Source organism: Aricia agestis, chromosome 20, assembly GCF_905147365.1.
Source record: "Aricia agestis chromosome 20, ilAriAges1.1, whole genome shotgun sequence".
Lineage (NCBI taxonomy): Eukaryota > Metazoa > Arthropoda > Insecta > Lepidoptera > Lycaenidae > Aricia > Aricia agestis.
The window spans coordinates 5,307,565-5,331,107 of record NC_056425.1 but is presented as its reverse complement, the minus strand read 5'-3'; the positions used below and the strand labels follow the sequence as shown (position 1 = coordinate 5,331,107).

General features: G+C 35.8%; 1 protein-coding gene across 4 annotated transcripts in view; it reads left to right on the top strand.

The window, feature by feature from the left end:
- The window catches only part of LOC121737306 (semaphorin-1A), a 389,517-nt gene that overhangs the window by 315,049 nt on the left and 50,925 nt on the right, over positions 1 to 23,543 (top strand). For all 4 annotated transcript variants that reach the window (XM_042128942.1, XM_042128943.1, XM_042128941.1 and 1 more), the window contains exon 2: positions 8,228 to 8,324. In XM_042128942.1, the coding sequence (XP_041984876.1) occupies positions 8,228 to 8,324 (97 nt within the window). The remainder of the gene's footprint in view (positions 1 to 8,227; positions 8,325 to 23,543) is intronic.

Here is a 23,543-nt window from a genome sequence, read left to right as displayed (position 1 = left end):
ATATAGTATCTAAGATTCAATAAAAAAAACTGTAATCCATTTTCAATTTGTCAACTTGTTGTCAACAGACTTCAACCATAAATAAAAGAATATAATTCGTATGTATAGGCTTGTCACTCAAAAAGTTGTCATCTTCTTGAGTATGCGTATTGTAGTGTGTGTAATGTTTTATTTGTTAAAAAATGTGTGATAAAAGCATAATTTCAAAATAATATTAGCTCGATGCACTCCTTCACCATATAAACTATAACTGTGCAAAATTTCATTCACCTACGTTTCCGCATTTTTCGTCAAAAGGGATACAAAGTTTTTCGCTTGCGTATTAATATATAGATAATACTTCTTAACGCGAGCGAAGCCGCGGCCAAAAACTAGTCTTAGATAAGTTTTATTCAAATTCCAATCGTAATTAAATCATAGTTAAAAAAGCAAATAATAACTCAGTCTATTTAACTCTGAAACAAAACGGGGGACAAAGCATTATTAACACAAGTACTAGGCTGACAGGAAATTATAGGAGATTACATTTTAAAGAGGATTCTCATTCTTCGAGAATAAATTCGAAATATCGATGAGGTATTGATAAGGTTAGCGTTAAAATTTATATTACTAATAAATATAAGACGATTACGTTAATAGGAAGACCCTTGGATATTATAACGAGATTCTCGGTCAATCATTATTATCACTATGTAGAATGTAGACTTAAAAATCTATATATTACTAGCTGTCCCGGCAAACGTTGTTTTGCCATAAATAAAGTATTTCGCTCTTCGCCCATATTATTTTGTTGAAGTGACTAAATAAATGTGGCACCATGGCAACGTCCATCGCTATCTCATCGCACAAACAATGGTCGCCGTCAGTCCCGAGTTGTAATAATTTACTATTATTTATTTAACAAAATATGCACTTATCAATATACAAAGTAGCCAGTAGCCGTTTGTCAGACCTACTGAATATGCATATTATAAAATTTGGTAAAAATCATTAAAGCCGTTTCGGAGGAGTACGGTGACTAACATTGTGACACGAGAATTTTATATATAAGATAAAAACTCGAGTGACTGTGTTTATTTCACTTCCCAGGACTCAAAGTATCTCCATACCATATTTCAGTAAAATCAGTTCACGACCGTTCTCAATATTTGATCTATATCTGATTTTGCCCTACTAGAGATAGGAATAGGTCATATTAGACATTAGAGACATAATATATTTTATGTCAATTCAATGTTAGCTGCGATCGGTTGCAGAGTAGACAGAGTAGTTATGTCTATTGTGTCGGTTGTATGTCAAACCAGAGATAGATTAAATATTGGGAACGGCCGTTAGTGTTTAAGTAAGAGGTAACAGACAGACAGACGACAGAGGCACTTTCGCATTTATAATATTAACTAGCTTTAGCCCATGGCGTCGCTCGCGTTAAGAAGTAATATTATTATTTAAGTATCAAAGTCTCAGCCTGATCGGTTTAAAATTGACAAAGTTTCATACAAACTTCCATCCCCTATTTTATCCCCTTAGGGGTAGAATTTATCAAAATTCTTTCTTAGCGGATGCCTACGTCATAACATCTACCTGCATGCTAAATTGCAGCCGGATCCGACCAGTGGTTTGGGCTGTACGTTGATAAATGACTATGTCAATCAGTCAGTCACCTTTGAGTTTTATATATTTAGATAACTCCTCGAAATATCTTCCGTAGAGCCATCCGTATCCGTATATATGGCAAAACAACATTTGCCGGATCAGCTAGTTTCATTATAAACATATTTTATCATCGACAGAAACATAAAATCTAATTGGCTCTCCAACCTTTAGCAACTACTTCCATTAAAATAACGTTAAAACAGAGAAAATAAATTAGCCTTTTTAATTTTTTATCTTCTGTTGACGTTCTTGACAAAAGAGAATATCATTTTTTCTCGGGGAAAAATGGCTCTAAGTGTGTCAAGGTACGGAGCTACTTAAATAGAAATGTGCCATTTTGCTTACGGCGGCCCCGACACTTCAATATGATAAAATCATAATCTAGAAATAATAGCTTTTATGTTGGAGTAGTTTTTTTTTTATGAAATAAGGGGGCATACGAGCAAACGGGTCACCTGATGGAAAGCAACTTCCGTCGCCCATGGACACTCGCAGCATCAGAAGAGCTGCAAGTGCGTTGCCGACCTTTTAAGAGGGAATAGGGTAATAGGGGAGGGTAGGGAAGGGAAGGGAAGGGAATAGGGTAGGGGTTAGGGGATTGGTCCTCCGGTAAACTCACTCACTCGGCAAAACACAGCGCAAGCGCTGTTTCACGCCGGTTTTCTGTGAGAACGTGGTATTTATCCGGTCGAGCCGGCCCATTCGTGCCGAATCATGGCTCTTCCACTTATATAATCCAGTTGGGAATGTTTGCGAAATATTTTGTTTTGTTACTTTTACTTATTTCAATATTATTACTAGCTGTCCCGGCAAACGTTGCTTTGCCATAATATAAATCAAGTATTTCGCCCATATTATTCTATTGAAGTGACTAAATAAGTATGTTACCATGACAACGTCTATCGCTATCCCGTCGCACAAACAATGGCCGCCGTCAGTCTCGAGTTGTAATAATTTACTATTATTTATTCAACAAATGCACTCAATATTAAAAAAAGTAGCCAGTAGCCGATTCATAGACCTACTGAATATGCATATAAAATTTGGTAAAAATCAATAAAGCCGTTTCGGAGGAGTACGGTGACTAACATTGTGACACGAGAATTTTATATATAAGATATATCTATATCATACAAATATTATCAATAATACGAAAGTCTGTGTCTGTCGGTCTGTTACCTTTTCATTATGTAACTGCTGAACCTTATATTAATGAAATTTAATATGGAATTACTTTGAGTCATGTAAAAGGCGAAGAATAGTAATTTTATCCAGAAAAAAATGTACGGTTCCCGCGCGATTAACGTATTTGCGGGCATCAACTTGTGCTAATTAAAAAATGGATGAGTTTATATTTTGTTTCTTTCCTTCAAATAGACTCGAAAACTACTGAGCCGATATTTTTTTTTTATTTGCATTGAGTGGAACACAACGAAGAAAATAAGTGCTTTTTGTAGCCAGATCATGTATAGTGCGTCAAGAAAGAGAAGAAATTAAAAAGTGGCAACATCGTAGTTGTCGTCCCTTTTTTCTTAGATTGATTTGAAAGGGATGACACTACGATGTTGCCACTTTTTAATTTCTTCACTTTCTTGACGCACTATACATATAATGATAATACTCTGGGTTTCGTGACATCACAAGTCACAACTCACAGGCTTTCTTTCTTCTTGTTTAAATGTTTTATTTCTATGAGATACAATTTATCGTTTAGGATTTATGCGAAAAGAAATTAGGCGGTTGATGATTATTATTTGTCTTACATGTATTATAAAGATAACAAAAGTGTACATGTAACCTACATGGGTATTTTCTACTTGTGAATTATCCGGACAAAGGCGCATATAGTTTGTCCGCTCGTTAGGCCTAATGACCAATTCACAGGACAACGACACTCGTATCTTATCAGTTCCTTCACAATTACCCAAAAAAGTCGACTATGACCATTGCTTGGGCCCCTTAAACATTAATTCTATTTTGTTTTCAGTATTTGTTGTTATAGCCGCAACAAATATTTCTGAAAATCTGAAAATTTCAGAACTCTAGTATAACGGTTCTATAGATACAGCCTGGAGACAGACAGACGGACAGACAACGAATTAGTCTTAGTAATAGGGCTCCGATTTTACCCTTTGGGTACGGAACCCTAAAAAGCAAGTGATATTAATAGATAAATACATCGTAATCGTGTTATAATTTGAAATTTTGTTGCAGTATTCCATGTAATACTGAAATCACCGTCAACCGCAACAAACACCGTCACTTTTCTCGGAATATACAAAAAATCGGAAACTCAGCATTCCTGGACAAAACATTAGGCTTATCGTCTGAAAAACCGAACTAAACCCACTGAAAAATGGATATTGAATGTCAATATAGCGTTATCTAAATCGTTACAAACAAAATGGCCGAACCTGACTCGCATGGAACCGGATGGATGCGGATAAAACCGAACTTAGCCAGTTCAAACTGGGTCAAACGTGTACGCCACGCGGAAAAAAAGATATAAAGAATTATTTTGACGTTTCAGAATTTTACATGAATTCGATTTGCATAGAGTATGCAAAATAACGTTAAAAGTAAAGTAAGTATAAAATTATCAACACGTCGCATTCAGAGACGCTTAATATTATTTACTTAATTTGAAGAAGAGTTTTAAAAAATTGATGAAGCTTATGTTAAAAATGTTATATTCATTAGGTTTAAAGTTAAGATTCGATCGGCCCTCAGTTCTAGTTTCGCCACGGATATCAATGTTTTTCATTTGTCAAAATATAAAAACTTCACCTAATTAATGAATTGTAAAATATTCCCATATGGCCACATTTTTAAATTAGTAGCAATAAAGCGAAATACATAGATTTGTTTAAGTACATTTACTTTAAAATTCATACGATGTACCTTATTCATTATTGTGTACTGTGTATGGCAATACTCTTTTACGAGTACGGGTTGTAACATTAACTTGAGGAAATGTAAAATTTTATGAAAATGTCTCGAAAACGTTCATTGTTATCGTGCGAATATGTTTTATTTTATCAGCGAAAATAATCCGAAATGAGGTGATAGGAAAATTCGAGGAATTCGATATTAAGATCCAAAAAATCGAATGTACTGTTCAAGTATCATGAATATAGCATCAGAGAAATCGATATCCACCCTAATAAGCGAATTTGTGTATCTGTCTTTATGTGTGACTGTAACCTCTTCACGCCTAAACGTCTAAACCGATTTTGTTGAAATCGTATGAATATACTAGTCTCGGGAATGGACATTACGATACTTTCGGTCCCGGAAAAATGTATCCCGGTACGGTACGTTACGGTGGTGCTGAGTTATGATTTCCTATCTTAAACTATGCACTAAAAAGATTCTGATAAGGTCTTAAAGCTCGAGCTTTAAGACCTTATCAGACTTTAACATTTTCTAAAATGGGCACATAATATTTGGGATAGAAATTATGCTGACGTATCTATGCTTGTAGCAGTGAAATCGAATCTGCAGCTGCCACGGTTACTATACTGTTTGCCTGCCCAAAAGCAATTTTTGTACAGACAAAAAGCATAATATTATACTATAAGCTCGAGCTTTAAAACCTTATCGTACTTTAACATTTTCTAAAATGGACACATAATATTTGGATAGAAATTATGCTGACGTATCTATGCTTGTAGCAGTGAAATCGAATCTGCAGCTGCCACGGTTACTATACTGTTTGCCTGCCCAAAAGCAATTTTTGTACAGACAAAAAGCATAATATTATACTATAAGCTCGAGCTTTAAAACCTTATCGTACTTTAACATTTTCTAAAATGGACACATAATATTTGGATAGAAATTATGCTGACGTATCTATGCTTGCAGCAGTGAAATCGAATCTGCAGCTGCCACTGCTACCTATGCTGTTTGCCTGTTCAAAAACAATTTTTGGACAGGCAAAAAGCGTAAACACTCTGTGTAATTAGTTTAATAGTCCCTTTAATATTATACGTCCACTTAATATTTCAGATAGCGGTAATAAAATTAGTTGTAAAACAGGAAATAAATCCATCAGGGAGTCGACAACAAAGACCTAGGTAATTTCCGCGCAAAGCAGCTGCAGCCTGCAAGGCGGACAACATAATTCTAGTGCTCCTAGATCGTTGCTTAGATTGTTTTGTAATTAAAATTCTACACTTCGATTCTAGAGGGTCAAGGAAATTGGTTAAATCGAATAAGTTTTGGAAAAAAACAATTGCTTTGAATAGCTTTGTCCACACTGTGCCTTTTTTTGTTCATCAAGGGCATTATAGCGCAGTCAACATCGCACGTGAGGCATGCCCTCAACGCTATGATACTTTTCTTTCCAACGCGGGTGGACTGTCACGCATTCAATTATTGAATATATATGCAAAACGAAAGTTGAATAAAAAGATGATGACGAAAATTGAAGATGAAATTGCATAGTCTGGACATAGCTAATAGGTAATATTACTGCAATGTTTTCAAAGTAGGGTCAGTACCAGCATAGACAGTAAACAAAAAGTTCGACGTTTGACAACGTATCTGTCTATATTTTGATGTGAGGTATGCAACGTGTCATATTTCGGTCGGATATTATTTATGTTGTTTACTGTATGTGCTAGTACCAGACATATTACTTATATAATTTATATACTCGTATATATCTATCATCAGGTGTAATTTTTTAAAACCCAATAGCAATACTGATATTTTTTAGAATTTTCACATATTATCCTTTACCGGTATAACAACAAACGCCTCCGTGGTCTAGTGGTTAGAGCGTCGCTCTCGACTCCGGAGGTCGTGGGTTCGAATCCCGCGTTGGAAACATGTTATTTCCAAGTTTGGTTAGGACAATGCAGGCTGATCACCTGATTGTCTGACAAGTAAGATGATCCATGCGTCGGATGGGCATGTAAAAATTCGGTCCTGCGCCTGATCTCTCGCCGGTCGTGTCGGTCTTCCGTCCCACTGGGTTATGAGAGTAAAGGAATAGAGAGTGCTCTTGTGTACTGCGCACACACTTGGGCACTATATAATCACTCCTGCGTACCTGGTCTGGTTTCAATGAAACCGGCCACCGTCACCGAAACCGGTGTGGGGAGTATTATTATTATAACAACAAATAAGTACTAAAAGAAAAGTCAAGTGTCGACCATGAAAATAACAGAATATCACTAGACTAAAATAACCTAAGCGACATACCATACCTTATAGTAACCTCGAAACATACAACGTATATTTAGCTCACCACGAAAATATACTTAATATTATACACGTGGAAAGTATCATTAAGTTTTCAGTCGTTAATGCGTTATTGTTGAGCTGGCCAGCTGCGCCGAACCTTTTTAATGATTCCACAGTAATTAGTTTTTTTAACGGCCCCCCAGAGGTCGATCGAGCCGAGCACCGTTTATTCTGCTCTTGTACTTTTATGGTTTTATTTGTATGCATACGTTTTGAAATTATACACATTTTTTTAAATACATTTGAATGTTTTGTAATTATTTTTGCAATAAAAAGGATCGCACGTGAAAACGAATTTGATGATTAAAATGATCTCATTCTATCTAGTCATATAGAAAGATAATGATTACTTGACTAGATTTTCAAGAAACCATGATAGTTATTAACGTAATAACGAAAGTCTTATAGCAATACAATTCAATTACTTTTTTTTTATAAAATAAGGGGGCAAACGAGCAAACGGGTCACCTGATGGAAAGCAACTTCCGTGGCCCATGGACACTCGCAGCATCAGAGGAGCTGCAAGTGCGTTGCCGGCCTTTTAAGAGGGAATAGGGTAATAGGGAGGGTAGGGAAGGGAAGGGAATAGTTGAGGGTAGGGAAGAGAATAGGGTAGGGGTTAGGGGATTGGGCCTCCGATAAACTCACTCACTCGGCGAAACACAGCGCAAGCGCTGTTTCACGCCGGTTTTCTGTGAGAACGTGGTATTTATCCGGTCGAGCCGGCCCATTCGTGCCGAAGCATGGCTCTCCCACGTATAATACTTGGCACTTATAAGTAAATTACGAAGTAAAACAAGATGAATCAAAAATCGTAATTACAATTTGAATACATCAATAAGGAAAAGCGAAAGCTATAAATATTGTAAACAATCATATTTCTTCTGTAAACGCGAAGCACTTAAAAGTCTCCAGCTATGAAATACTTTAACTATTAAACCTAATGCAAAAACTTTACGAGTTTGTTATTGGAGTTAACAATGCTCTCGCGATACAACTCCGGCGAACGGAAATAGACGTGTCGACCTAGATGCCACAACTTTGCTTATTGAAAATACGATTTATTTGCACAAATATGGTCTTACGCACGACCTGAAATTTCGTGCGCCAAAGGTTGCATAACTCTGATATATTTCGAACGCTCTTTTGTTAATAAAATTACAAAAATATATATAAGTATTCTTCAATCTTAATTTTGATAATCAATAAAATATAACGTAAAAAATGAGACACGTTCCTACATTAAAAATAAGAATCTAAATTGAAGCATTTACCTCCGCCGCGCAAAGCGACGTAACTCACGAAATGACTTTTTTTGTTACAGGGGTGGATGATACACACAAATTCCTCGGCAACGAGACGCACACGGATTATTTTCGACTGTTGCTGAGGGACGGAAATTATTTACTTGTCGGCGGCAGGTGAGATATTTTCACTTAATTATGTCCCGTTATTTATTTGTGATAATTAGATTTCCTGTGATACAAACACGGGATGGCAAAACAATAATTGAGTTGAGGATAAATAGTGTTACACGTGGATGCCTTGTTTTTCCTCTTTACATAAATTCTTTTGCTTGGATCCATTAGCGAATCGGATATTAATGCTTAAAGACAATGTGATTTAATAGGAAATTTTTAATGTCTGTAAATCCTTTTTCATAATAATTTTAAGATAAAAAAGTATTTACTATTAGCATCAGTTTTTTGTATTTATGTCCTAAGTAATATATATATTTTTAATAGGCATGACTGATAAACCTGTGATAAGCTAATACTAGGATTAATTTATAGGCAAATATTAGTTGCTAACCAGTGAGGAAATAAAACATTTTTAATTTTTAACTCACGTACTTTTGTTTAGAAGCATTTGTATTAAGGTATACACTAGGATCTGTAGTCTGAGTGGTCATAATTAGTCATAATACAGTGACCTCAGTGACCACATAGGATTGAGCATGGTCAGCAATTATGTGGTATTGGCACAGAGACCGGGGCACCGGGGCAGACCACAAATAGCAATGGCTCACCGAATTGATCCTTGATATTATATACTGTGACATATGGCTTTATCCATGTATTTATCGTGTTAGCTTTAATAAATGAGTTTTCGATAATTTTAAAATTTCAGGCTTACTGCCTTTTGCACACTACCCTTCACAGATTATAAAAATATAATGTACGCTTCTTTTAAAAAAAAAGAAGCCTAATATTATATCTTCTGTATGTTGTATAAACTATATGCTAATAAAATTTGTTAATGTAATTTGATCTGTACGTGTATACCTATGAGTCTTGATACGAGTACTTGAATTAAATGATTATTATTATTTTAAAATAAATGAGAGTAATAAAATAAAATGTTTGACCTTTTGTGAATAATTTCAAGAAACACTTATGTACCTAGTTCTCAGAAAATAATTAATTATAAGGGTTAAGAACATTAAAATTATAGCTTTCAGCTAATTCTTAGAAAAAAGTATTTAACGTTGATAATATTAAAATACAAAAGGAGCACTAGATTGTCGGTGAAAGCTTTTTCTCGAAATAAAAAAAATAACTCATTACACATAATATTTTGTAACAAAATGGCGCCAACAATTTAAAATGGCCGACTTTTAAAACAGCTTATACAAATAACTTCGTAACAGTATTGATATAGAACAAAATAAATCCCTTTTGCATCTTTTTCGTTATTTGAAAGAATCCGAGGGAACTTTGCGAGATTTAATTAAAAGAGTTTTTGTTCGTGCTGCGTTTGATATTTAGTATTCGTTTTCATTCGCCTCACTTGACTATTGTGCTAGGCCAATATTGTGACGTAACGTATGTAGGAATATTAAAAAATACGTGTAGCACTCGGGGACTGCCGCGGTAAAGCTAGTGCATAGCATTTTTTATCAACTTATGCAATTATAATTCGCATACGTCTAGTCGCACGCACACAAACACCGTACTGAAGTCTGGCAACACCGCTGTTAGGTTTACTTGTATAATGGAGGTCATGACCCATTCACACAACCACGCTGTTTTGTTATGTCGGCGGGACTCGAACCCGCGAATCAGCTTTACCACTGAGCTTTAGAAGTCATCGCAAAGAAGTCAACATAAAAATAGTTTTTAAGTTATGACACTGTCACAATAATATAACACGACGCCTACAAATAAAGGCATATTTGTTTATCGCTTCAATTTCTCCGTTCGTCTCCAGCGGGTTTCCCTAAAACCGCAATGTAAGTCGAATGCACATATCTCCGTCCCTATCCCATTTACACGTGGTCGTATGTTCCGTCTCGTTTAAATTTGGATCTAAAGATTTTTGGCTAATGTTTGGAGGAGCGACTTAAAAACACCCCACGCGCCTCCGGCCTTGCGTTATTTGTAGTGATGGGTATCGAATATCGACATTTCCTTAAGTGTCGAAGATTAAAATACGTTTAGATATGGAATTAATTAAAACTAGTTATTTTACAGTACATAAATAATAATACAGTTAGATCCACTTTAAAAAAAGAGATGCTGTAATGACTTTGTGTATAGGAAAGGTAGTAAATGTTGCTTAAATGAATACCACTTTGATTATAAATCTGATTATGATTATGTAAAACTAAAAACGTGAGCGTTAAACCCCTATGGTAATTTCAATTAGCCCCGGCAAACAGCTCTGAAAACGTGAAAAGGAATATATGAAAATTTTGACAATATACCGCTCCGGACGCAAAATCGCGCAGCATAATTTGAAATATTCATTCGCTCTAGCGAAGTTTGCATTTCTTTTCCAAATCAGATTTACATGACAATGGTCACGTTGTCGCCCGATGAAATTCTCGCTAGAACTGTGTGACGGATATATTAAAGGGAACAAAATGGTTGACACTGAAGTCTGACGTTTTCTTTACAAAAGCATAACTCTCAGTCTTATTTTCTTTAAGATTAGCATCTGTCTAATCTAATATATAAAATTCTCGTGTCACAATGTTAGATAGCGTACTCCTCCGAAACGGCTTTACTGATTTTAACCAAATTTTATATGCATATTCAGTGGGTCTGAGAATCGGCTACTGGGTACTTATTATATTGATAAGTGCATTTGTTGAATAAATAATAGTAAATTATTACAACTCGAGACTGACGGCGACCATTGTTTGTGCGACGGGATAGCGATGGACGTTGCCATGGTGACATACTTATTTAGTCACTTCAATAAAATAATACGGCCGAAATACTTTATATGGCAAAGAAACGTTTGCCAGGACAGCTAGTCTTTTATTATAAATTTCTCGTGTCACGGTGTTTATTGCCAAACTCTTCCGAAACGATTGAAACGATTGTGTGGAAACTTTGTGTTTTATGTCTGAGAATCGGGCAAAAAATCTATATTTCATACCTTTAATAAAGTTGTAGCATACAAAACGGCCTACAGTCTTGAATTGCGTTATCGAAGTATCTGAGGCCGGCGTGACATAAATTACGTCTCCATTGCGCCAACGAGATATCTCAATCCGAGATAATTAAAAACTACTAGTCTCATAATGTCAAAATCTCGACATTATCTCGACTAAACTCGATAAAAATGTGTTATTTCGATGACAGATCTACACGAAAAAAAAATGTTTGTCACGACCTTAGGTCAATAGAGATGAAGAGACAAACCATCAAACATCGAGAAAACATGTAGACAAAATTTTCTCGTTTACGCATCTTAGGCCGGCATTTGTCATGAGTCATGAGTCATGACAACATCCGAAATATTAACTCAGTGGCTCAACCTTTTGTCATAGCATCGTGACAACATGTCGCGATGTTAATTCAGAATATGTCACCTTTCTAATACAGCATGTCACAAAAGAGGCAGTCGATACTTCCGTATGCTTTTTTCCTCTAGTAAAATATCGATATCGCTGCTTAACTAAGCCCATAACTTTACACTATCGTGTGTATGCTTGAAAATGTACCTCGGGCATTCTCGTATATTAGTAAATTTCTTATATTGTTTTAACTTGTTAGTGAATATTTTTGCCGTAAAAAGAAATTTTGTTGGAAACTTATATTTTTATAGCTGGATTATTTTTGCTGTTGGTAGGAATATACTCAATTATTTTCTAGCCTTGGTGTAATTTTTGAGATTTTTTAATATTAAGTAGGTAACTTTTTTGTAGATTTCACGTACGACTTTTTTGTTTTGTTAGACACGTTATTTTGGGTATGAGAAATAGACGTAGGCCGATTCTCAATCCTACAGCATAAGTACGCTCAAAACGGTCCAGCCTTATTTGGCAAGTATGTTTCGCGGACACGACAACCTATACTTCCATACTAATATTATAAATGCGAAAGTGTGTCTGTCTGTTACCTCTTCACTTGATAAAAGAGTTCGAACCTTTTTGTATGGAGCGTGGCATACCTAATTAGTTTCAAGTACTTAAAATGTCGTATTTTGGTGTACACCTATGAAACAAACGCCAATCGACAGATAAATAAATTTAAGAAAGTCAAAGAGCGATTGTGTGCCAATTGCCAAAGCCTAAGGTCAATGATTTCATAAACGATGCCACATCTTGGGAGTAGGATGGCTGCTTACAAGGCTACTTCTACATTATTGTATGACCACTTATATATGGATGTTGACATTGTATAATTTTAAGTTACAGCATTGTAAATTTTATTTTGAAAGATTAATTTTTTAACTCACTTTTTTTGGTAAAAAAGTGGGCCCCGTGCGAGTTTCTTACGCCGGTTCTTCTCACCGGGATAGTTCCCGAACCGGTGGTAGGCACCGTAGTATCAACATTCTGAAAGTATTTTCTTAAAATCTACTCAGAAATAAAACAATTTTTATTTTTATTTAAGTATTTTTTTAAATAATTACAAACAACAAATATTATTTGACAAAATGTCGTAAATGTGTACACCAAAATACGACAGGTATGCCAATAAGGTTGGTTGTTCTTTGTTACTTTGATTCCTACAAGTTATAGGACAGTTTTTAACCCGGAAAAATGTACCGTACATTTTTACTGCGCGATAATCGAATTTCGACGCGTCAGAGTTCCGTTTCCGTGTGTACTTCCACGTGGAAGTTGATATATATGTCGCAACCGACTGGCTTAAATAGCCGTTCAATCAAACAGCTAGCCCTTTGACTGAACAACGAAAATCACACGTCTAGCTTTTATATTTAATATTTTAGTCGCTCAATACGTTCAACACTACAGCTGATTCAAAAGCCGCCGTCTAATTGAAGTAGTTCACCAAGCGCCACCTGCGGCGCTAGGTGCGTTTTATTTACAATATGGCGTCAACTAGCAGGTGTTTTTTGGTGTTTGTGGTTGTTTTTCGTAAATAAAGTAGTTAATAAAAGTTACAAGTGTTATTAAAGAGACAAAAATTGTGGAGGCACATACGAGTGAATCAAAATTTCAACAAATATTCAAGGAGAAATTACGGGATTATGAAATGGACGGACGCAGCCCCCCTGAAAGGGGGAATGCGTCCGTCCAAAACAAAAACAAACCCCATCCAGAAAGTCCAAAATTTGGTTAGGTTAGGTTAGAACTTAGACCACAACACAGAGGGAGCCGAGCGAGCGCAGCGAGCGTGCTGCGGCAGCAGCCGGCGCCCGTCGTCAAATAAAAGGGGGGCTTGGGGGGCGCAGCCCCCCGCCAAAACAAAAACAAACACAATCCAGAAAGTCCAAAAGTAGGTCAGGTTAGAACTGTGACTGTGCTGCGGCAGCAGCCGGCAACCGTCACAAAACACGCCTCAGAATTTTTTATTTTTACTTATTGCATTAAACTTAATCCGAGAATAATCTTTCAATAAAATACAAAAAGATTTCCTATTCTCCCAAATTACATATTAAGCTAATGGTCGCCCTAGTTAATTTGCCATTAAACCAGTTGGCTAAGCGTCGTCTAGCTGTATTGTTGAACGTTGTAGTCAACAAGTCGGCTAAACGACGTATAGCCGTGTGATTGAATGGCATTGTTTAGTCAAAGAGCTAGCTGTTTGATTGAACGGCTATTTAAACCAGTCGGCTGCGACATATATAAACATATAATTTGCAAAGGGCTAATTCAGTTAAAAGGGCAGCTCACACCCCCGCAAAGTTACACGCGTCGCATAAGCAATACGGACGTGGTGTGCGTGGATTCTGTTTATGTATTTTTGTATCAGTATGTCAGCAGTTTAGAGCATACAGTGCCAAAATCTTTTGTTAACCAAAATTCATTATCGCGCGGGTACCGTACATTTTTTTTAATAAAAACTATCCTATGTCCTTTCCCGAGACTTCAAGGTTGGGTTGCACCAAATAACTTTAACTATAACTGTAACTTTAACTACAATGCAAAATGTCAAATCTTTGGTTAAAGTTAAAAATGGACGCCATCAAGACGCCATATTTAACCATAACCATAGAGCTCGACAAGACGACAAGGTCTTAAATGCACGTGGCGAAAAAGGAACTAACGCCGCGCTGTCATCATACAAAAACGCCATTTTTGACAGTTCTCCTTTACCAGCAGCGCCCCCGCCCACGTTCATTTATAACCTTGTTGGACCAGCTGTCATCTGTCAATTTCTCCGGTCAAAGTTAAAGCTTAAGGTTAAGGTTAAATTTAGCCTTAACTTTAACTTTTATCACGCCTCTGGTGCAACCCAATCTATCTCTATACCAAATTTCAGCAAAATCGGTTCAGCGGCTTAGGCGTGAAAAGGTAACAGACAGACAGATTCACTTTCGGATTTATAATATTAAAGTATGGATCATAAAACAATATACCTATGGAAGATGTGCCCCACCCCAATGCGCCACAATGTGCGCATTAACAGTAAGATAATTCGCGTTGTAATTCCGGCCGTGTTTCTCTAATTCAGCGTTTCCGAGTTCGTGGCAAAAAAGGAATTAAGGTAATCATTGCATCCATCACGACAGCCCCACCAAGTGTACCCGAGGGATTCTCAGCTAGGGTCCTGATTTTCAGCCCGGGGACGTTTGCTGGTCGATTATTTGCGTATATTACAGGGTAATATGGTGATTAATTCTTGAGGAGGCGTTCAATTTTGATTGTAAATTTTAAGAGATGAATAGAAAGTGTTTGTTACTTTTATTCACGATTTTATTACAATTTAGATAATATTTTATTCTTTTGAAATTAGTAGCAATAATAATTTTGGCCTCCAAAACTGGGACATCCTTAGAAAAAGCGAAAAGACAAAGACATTTTCTGATGGGATTTCTCTTTGATATTTTATAAAACTACTAACTTTTAATACTTATTTCGTAGGGTCCATTTTGATTAATTCTCTTTTTCAGCACTCAAATTTTTCCTAAATTCTGAATTTCGGAAAACAAAACCAAAGGCACGTAGACCGGAAGAAACCTAAATGGTTGATCAAATCTATTTTTAACCACATTCCCCTTTTGATTAAACAAAGCGGAACTCGCAATACAATTGCGGTGTTTGTTGGCCTGAGCCCTGAACAAATAAAGTAGTTGGGCCGCTAACTTATTAAGTGCCTGATGCCTCCATGATATCTTTGTTTTTACCAGCATCATCACTTTTATCCGACTGGAGTATGGTGCGGTTTTTGGGACCAAATTAGGTATAGGTCTACCAGAATCTGATGGCAAAAAATTAGAAAATAAATTGACTTTAGCAATACCGGGGTTGGAATAAACTATTTGGATCCTTTTTTTTCCTTATAGCGGCTAATTCTGTGTGTGAACTATGCAAATATAAAAATTTATCCAATGATCAAAGATATTTTTTGAAAATCTGCCCTCAAAATTTGCCATCAGATCCTGGTAGACCTATTGGTATAACATTTATAACGTGTTTCCTATATACGCCTCAGGGCGAACCCATACGAGCGTTATTTCATAAGTCGTGAGGAGCAGAACTTCGGTCGCGTCAATGATATTCTACTTATACAGATATGTTACGTCCATACTATTTTCCGGCTTAAATCTCTTCCGAACAATTTTCAAATTCAAAATTGCAAACATTGACAAATTTGATCGAGAAGTGAAACAAAAGATACGAAAAACCATTTACATAAAAGAAACAGTTCTATTTTTAAACGTCGAATCGTATCGCTGTCTCTTTCTTCGCCTGAGCTATTACGAAAATTCGATTTTTTCCAGATTGTTCGAAAAAATAATTGAAAATGTAAATAATCGAGGTATTTATTGCAATTAAGATATTATGTGGTAAGAGATTCCATGTGTTTTGTTGACTTTCGAGTCATAATTAGTACATTTTCGATACACGCACGACGTCATTTTCAATTTATTTAGGTAAGACAAGACGCAGCACGTTCGTGACTGCGCTCGATGCAGACATATATATACATCTGTATTATCTATGATGCAGACTAAACAACAGACGGGCCGTATTTGAATCTTCACAACGCGCGCGGTAGTAACATAATATCTGCTTTGAGTTTTTTATCATTCGGTCGCGTTAATTATTTTACATACTAATCATGACTCGCAAAATTGCGCTCGTGTGACTTCACCCTTATAGGTTTCAAAGTCTGAGTTTCTGAACAACGAAAATTCTAGAACAAAAAATTTTAAACAGGACTGTCATCGAAAATATTTTGTAACCGGCCAGTGCTGTTCGCTTCTAATATAAATGTTTAAATAAGTTTGGCATTACGTGGAAAAGCCGGCTGTTATAAAAATAACATTTTAAAATTGTGACAGTACCCATAATAATTCGTCCAAGTATAATCACGCACACAAATTCTAAACAATTTAATTAAATAGGCCATTGTAGGACGTGTTTGATTAACGGCGTTTTCGGGTCCAACATGGCTGCGAGGAATTTTTAAACAATAGAAAATTACGTCTTTGTTGCCACACCCCACAAAATATCATTTACAAGAATGTGCGGAGTCGTAAGTGACAAAAGAAGGATCTGTATGTCTGTCCGTAGATCCCAAAGAGAAAATCCGATCAAAATCTACTCATCGATTTTTGATCAGATTTTTTGTTTGTTTATTATCACCAACAGCAATGCTGTAATTATGCACAATTTGTTTTGCAATTTAGTTAAAATTTAATATGTGGTGGATTTTGAGGCACTTAAATTTGCCAAGGTAAGTTTTATCCCCAAGAAAATTTTTAAGATTTTGTGATATTACTTTTTTGTAATTAAAAAAAAATAACTGCGAATATTTAAGTTATTAGTACATTAAGTAAAACAAGAATCTAATAACTCTTAATAATAACTCTTTTCGTAGATTTAAGATTTTTGAAGAATCTGTGAGTATTTAAGTTATTTAGCTATATGAACTAAAATATAGTGCATCAAGAAAGTAAAGAAATTAAAAAGTGGCAACATCGTAGTGTCATCCCTTTTTTCTTAGATTGATTTGAAAGGGATGACACTACGATGTTGCCACTTTTTAATTCCTTCACTTTCTTGACGTACTATAAGAACCTAACTTATTAATACTTAATTCCATCTTTTTTTGTGTAACAGTCTGTAATATTATGTAATAGTACTACAGCAGTGATTGGCCAATTACGAAATAGCTCGCATGTGACTATCGCGTGACAGAGGATAAAGTAATAAGAGAAATACATTGATATTCATGAAATTTTTCCCCATTTTGAGGTTATGTTTTAGTCTATTATTACTTACGAAAAATTGTTTAACTGAAAAGCATTGGATTACATTAGCATGATGGATTTTTGTCTGCAATGCTCAAAATTAGAAGTTTCCAAATGTAGTTTGAGTTAAATTGTCATTGTCTCATAATATGGCGTTTACATGCTCCGTTGCAAGCAGTTTAGAAAAGGTGGTAGGTGTTGCTCCGTATAAAAGCAGGCCAAAACATATTATGTTTTACTACACAATCTTCAAAAACAAGCAAACAATATTTTTTGCTTGCTTTTGAAGATTGTCTAGTGTGTATATCTCGCATTTATACTAGATGACGCCAGGAGGCCTACCATGAAACAAACGTGAAACGACGTTGTTAGAGCAGGACGCAGCATTCTCGTTCGATTGTTTGAGTCTCAAAACGGTTTGGTGGTACGGGTCCTGTAACGCCAAAATTCGGATATCGCTTGGGAACCGTATATTTTTCCATATCAAAAAGTATCTTATGTCCTGTCCCGGGACTCAAAGTATTTTCAATTAGGAATCTCTAAGGTGCGATTTCACCATAGACATTAAACAGAGCGTTTAAGTGCACACTAAACCGTTTTTAAACGTATAATTATAGCGTTTATAATACCAAATTGCATATTTTCACCAACATAAAATAAACGCGTTTATAGCAAAACCGAGTTTTATCTTCTGAACATGTTCGAGGTTTAACTTCATAAAAACGAAAAAAATATCAAAATGTCAATTTTGAGAGATGCGTTTAGTTATTTTATATATGCCACAGTATAAGTAAAGTCTACTGTACTTATATTGTATGACGATGTCCTACTGTACTTATACTGTGACATAAAGGTCCTGTCAGTAAAACAGCTCTGAACGAGCCGTAACTTAAGCGATTTATACAGGGTGCACAGTAAAGTTGTATACGCTATTTTATAGCTCCTAAACTGGGATAGATAAACTTATAGGGTAGCTCCAAGGGTCTGCAACGCATTTTATACTTTACTCCCAATGAATTGAGATATAAAAAGATTGGAGATCGAAATGAGAAGTAAAAGTATTTTTTACTTGTAGCGATATTTCGCTTATATGTAACTTAAAAACTACTTGTGTTATGTCTGGTTTCAGCATGGTTGGTCGGTTTACGTTGCGAATTGCGATGTTTCATGTTAGTCAATCAAAGCATCTGCTGAATAACACCAAAAACTGTCAAAAACTTTAGAAGCCAGGCATTATTCGAATTTTAAAAACACATTGACTTATCTATATATTAATACGTGAGCCAAAAACTTTGTATCCCTTTTGACGAAAAATGAGGAAACGTAGGTAAATGAAATTTTGCACAGTTATAGTTTATATGGTGAAGGAGTGCATCGAGCTAATATTATTTTGAAATTATGCTTTCATCATACATTTTTTAACAAATAAAACATTACACACACTACAACACACACACTAGGAAAAATGACAGATTTTTGAGTGACAAGCCTATACATACGAATTATACTCTTTTATTTATGGTTAAAGTCTGTTGACAACAAGGTGACAAATTGAAATGGATTATAGTTTTTTTTCATTGAATTTTAGATACTATTAGACAATGCTTACACGGCCAGTCTGAGATCAGCTGAGTCCCAGAGACAAGAGTTGAAAAAAATATGAGTCAATATTTTCATCAAATCATCTTCAATTTTCGTCATCTTCTTTCATTCAACTTTCGTTTTGGCGCAACCAATAATTGTATGCGTCAACGAACGCAACGCCAACATTGTCATTTTTGTTCAGTGAGCAGCAGATTATTGTAACATGTGCGACGAGAACATTTTACTGGGTGGAATATGTGCGACTTATTTGGTCATAAGAAATTCCAGAAAAAATAGACCAAGCTAAGGTTTTGGATACGGTCAGAGCGCATGCGTCGCGGGCATGCCTCACGTGCGCTGTTGACTGCGCTATAACGCATGTCCTTGACGAATAGAAAAAGGCACAGTGTGGACAAAGCTATTAGCGCAGTCAACAGCGAACGTGAGACATGCCCGCGACGCATGCCCTCTGACCGAATCCAAAACTTCAAAAATGACAATATTGGCGTTGCATTCCTTGACGCATTCAATATGCGCCAATATGAAAGTTGATGACGAAAATTTAAGATGAAAATGCACAGTGTGGACATAGCTATTAAGTATTAAGTCTAGAGTCATATTAATGTGATAAAGATGTAGGTAACCTTTGTTTATTATGGCAAAGTACTTACACCCCGTGGCAGCGCCAAAATCCCAACAAGGAAAAGATTTGGGTAAACACCATTTTGAACAGTAGTAGAAATAAACTGCTTTTAAAATGTGGAGTTCGAAATGGCCGACGCAAATATTTGACAGTATCGCGTTCTATATTTAAAATTTAAGCAAAATATTTAAATGTGTAATTCAAAATAGCCCGACGCTGAAAATAAAAGACTGGAGCACTAGTTGTGTTTACCTAACGAACTGAAACCGAATACTGAATTGACTCTCAAAATCCAGTCGGATTTGAATATAATGTACGCGGGTCCATAATAACTCCCACACCGGTTTCGGTGACGGTGGCCGGTCCCATTGAAACCAGGCCAGCTACGCAGGAGTAATTTTATAGTGCCCAAGTATGTGCGCAGTACACAAGAGCACTCTCTATTCCTTTTTCTCTCATAACCCAGTGGGAGGAAAACCGACACGACTGGCGAGAGATCAGGCGCAGGACCGACTTTTTACATGCCCATCCGACGCATGGATCATCTTACTTGTCAGACAATCAGGTGATCAGCCTGCATTGTCCTAACCAAGCTTGGAAATAACATTTTTCCAACGCGGGAATTGAACCCCCGACCTCTGAGTCAAGAGCCACGATCTTAACCACTGGACCACGGAGGTGTGAGGAGGACGCAGGTCCATACTAATATTATAAATGTGAAAGTGTGTCTTTCTGTCTGTTACCTCTTCACGCCCAAACGACTGAACCGATTTTGCTGAAAGGTATGGACATTGGACATACTTTGATTCCCGGGAAAGGACACAGGATTCTTTTTATTCCTGAAAAATGTACAGTTCTCACGTGATAAACGAATTTCGGCTCAATGGAGTTTCGCCTTTTGGGCGTCATATATAATTTAAATGAAGGTTTTGAGATGTTCAATAGAAGTAATAAGTCTTTAGAACGTTAAAAGTATACGTAAATATAATAAAGTTCATCATAGAAATCGCTTTATTAATGAAATTGGCTTTAAAACAGGTTTAACTGTTCAAAGAATCTGAACAAACGAAAATGTAAAACTTGGCTTCAAAAGGTTAAATAATCAAACATTTAAATATGTAGAATCAAATATTGGCTAGCAATTTCATTTCTATTCGTTATTATTAAAATAATAAATGTTTAGCAACAATCGCAATAAAGCTAGAAGTTTTCCAATATCGCGCCAAAAACGATTCCAAGATGGCCGTCATGCATTGCATGAGCCATTTGACAGTCAAATACTGATGACAAACACCGCTCGCGACTGTACGAATGTCATTGAATTTTCTTTAAAATGATTTTCTGAATGCGAAATCAGAAATATTGAAGTATTTCTATGGTATTTCTTTACGAAAAATTATGTATATAGCTTATTGACTATTGTTAAATGGCTTTTTGTACTTTTCGGGAGGCAGTTCGCGTTGTAAGTACTAAAGGAGTATAGGTAAAATGTATGAAAGCACGGTCCTGTACCTATTCGATCCGCATTAGCTATAATATTATGCCACTTATTACATATTATGATAATATTTGTAAATAATGGAGATTTCTCTGTCGATAAGAGGAACAAACATACATATCATATTCCCAAATTTAAACATAATTTATTTGCACCCGTTGTAGGGTAAGGCCGCCAGTAGTCACCCCCACACCAGTAGTCGGCCTTTTCCAGCTAAAAACCTATAGAAATAGCGTTCTATTGCAAATTAACCAATCAAGTTACTTTTAAAAAAAGCTTGGCCATCTTATTGGTCAGTTCAGAACGACACAATGACTACTGGTAGCTATTTGGCCGAGAACTGGGTTGTGACGGCTGATTACTGGGGAAATGTGCCTTATTTTGAAAAATACTTTATTTTCAATACTTATTAAGAAAAATTATCTTATATGTTAATTTCATAACAAAGTTTAATAAATGATTAAGTGAATGAGTACATAGGTTTTTGATTACTATTTTAAACAATTTTCTATCCACATTTAAACTTGGGCTTTCCACTAAAAGGCTGACTACTGGTGCCCGTACCCTACCACTTATAAAAGTGGTACAACGCATTACAAAAAAACTGAAGTCTTTGAGTCCACCGAAATATAGCGTAGATGTACATCCAGTAAGCAAAGTCAAAGTGTGTTGAAGTACAAAAAAGACGTTGCTGATTAAAAGTTACAATTATTAACATAATCAGGGCAGCGCAGCGAGCCCTAGTATATCCCACAACCTGAACATTTTGTGGTACACTTTACGGAAAAACTATCACGCCTATTGATTTGTGATCTAACATAGTATTTTTTAATTATATGGAGATGCGTTATCACTTATTGTTGTCAATCAGTCAAGGTGTGACGACGCAAGCCGACACAAAGCTTGGATTTTAGCTAGTTATGTAGCGTGTATTGACTAGGTACACGACTTTGCCACCCTCCTTTCGCCGACTCGACGTCTTTTTGCGTTGTGTAGACTCTGTAGAGTATTGGACACGTGTCCCAATGCGCTATTGATATTGTTCCAAACTGAGCTTGTAAAGTTTTCCAATATCGAAACTGTGTCGAGTGCAGGCAAACAAATTGCATCAGATATTCGCCACTAGATTCATATTCAGAGTTGGAATAGCTTAGATAATTCTACTGTTTATAACGCTTTTTGGAAGTCGGTTATAATATTTTAATACGTTGGAGCTGCATATCTCGCTAAGAAGCTAAAAGTTTGGGTACTAAAATATCATTATAGAAATTTTCGAGTTTACCCCACCTTTGAATATTCATTAAAATGTTACTAAAAAAGTTACTTTTATGTTTTTATGAGAAATGCATCAACGAACGAATTTTCCCATATTTATAAAAAAATACTTTTTTCAGCAGTTTCAGCTCTGCTAGTTTCATCTAAGTCAACTCTTTATAAGGGACACATAATATTATGCATCCTTAAGTATTCATCTACTATTACTTTGTTTTGTTATCTCTAGAAAAAATACTCCTTAGTAGGTGAATTTACTTTTACCTTTAACTTCGTTGAATGAAACCGACCAACAACAAACAACAATAAAATAAAAAATGCACTGCTTCCACGAACACTTCTAAGCACAAAAGAAATTAAGCAAAATGAATCGCTACAGATTACACTTTATCTGATCGCAGCCCTAGGGTTGTGCTCGCTGATTGTGAGGGGATAGATCCATTTATCTGCAAGATACAGGGTTGCCACGCTTTGGGTATTATCTGGACATTGTTTTTTAATAGTGATTGATTGACTAGCATTTGGTTGTCACTTGTGAGAAAAATTGTGTTAGCTTTAATTTATGTTAATGATATTACTTATATTTTTTTTTGTTTTATCTCATGTTATTTATTTTCGGCGTAAGTTCGACGCCACTCATATCATAATAACGATAAACTTAATTTTTTATACCGCGCGAAAACCCAACATTTTACAGGGATACAAACTATCCAAAAACTCAAAAAATTACTTTTCATATAAATCTGCTCAGTAATTTAAACGCCAAAATACATAATAATAAGCAGACATGTTTTCGTCTTTATCATTATTTTTATAGTATGTATATGTGATTATACAATAAATGGAGAAAATAGTATTATAATCTGTACTCACGACAATATGATAATGGTCTCCAAAATAAAACCGTATCTCCAAACTTTGGACACACAACAAATTACGCGCATTCACTTCATATCACGAGCAGAGCACATTATTTCCGCAAAAAGGCCGAAATATATGCACCCCGAGATACTAGAGATA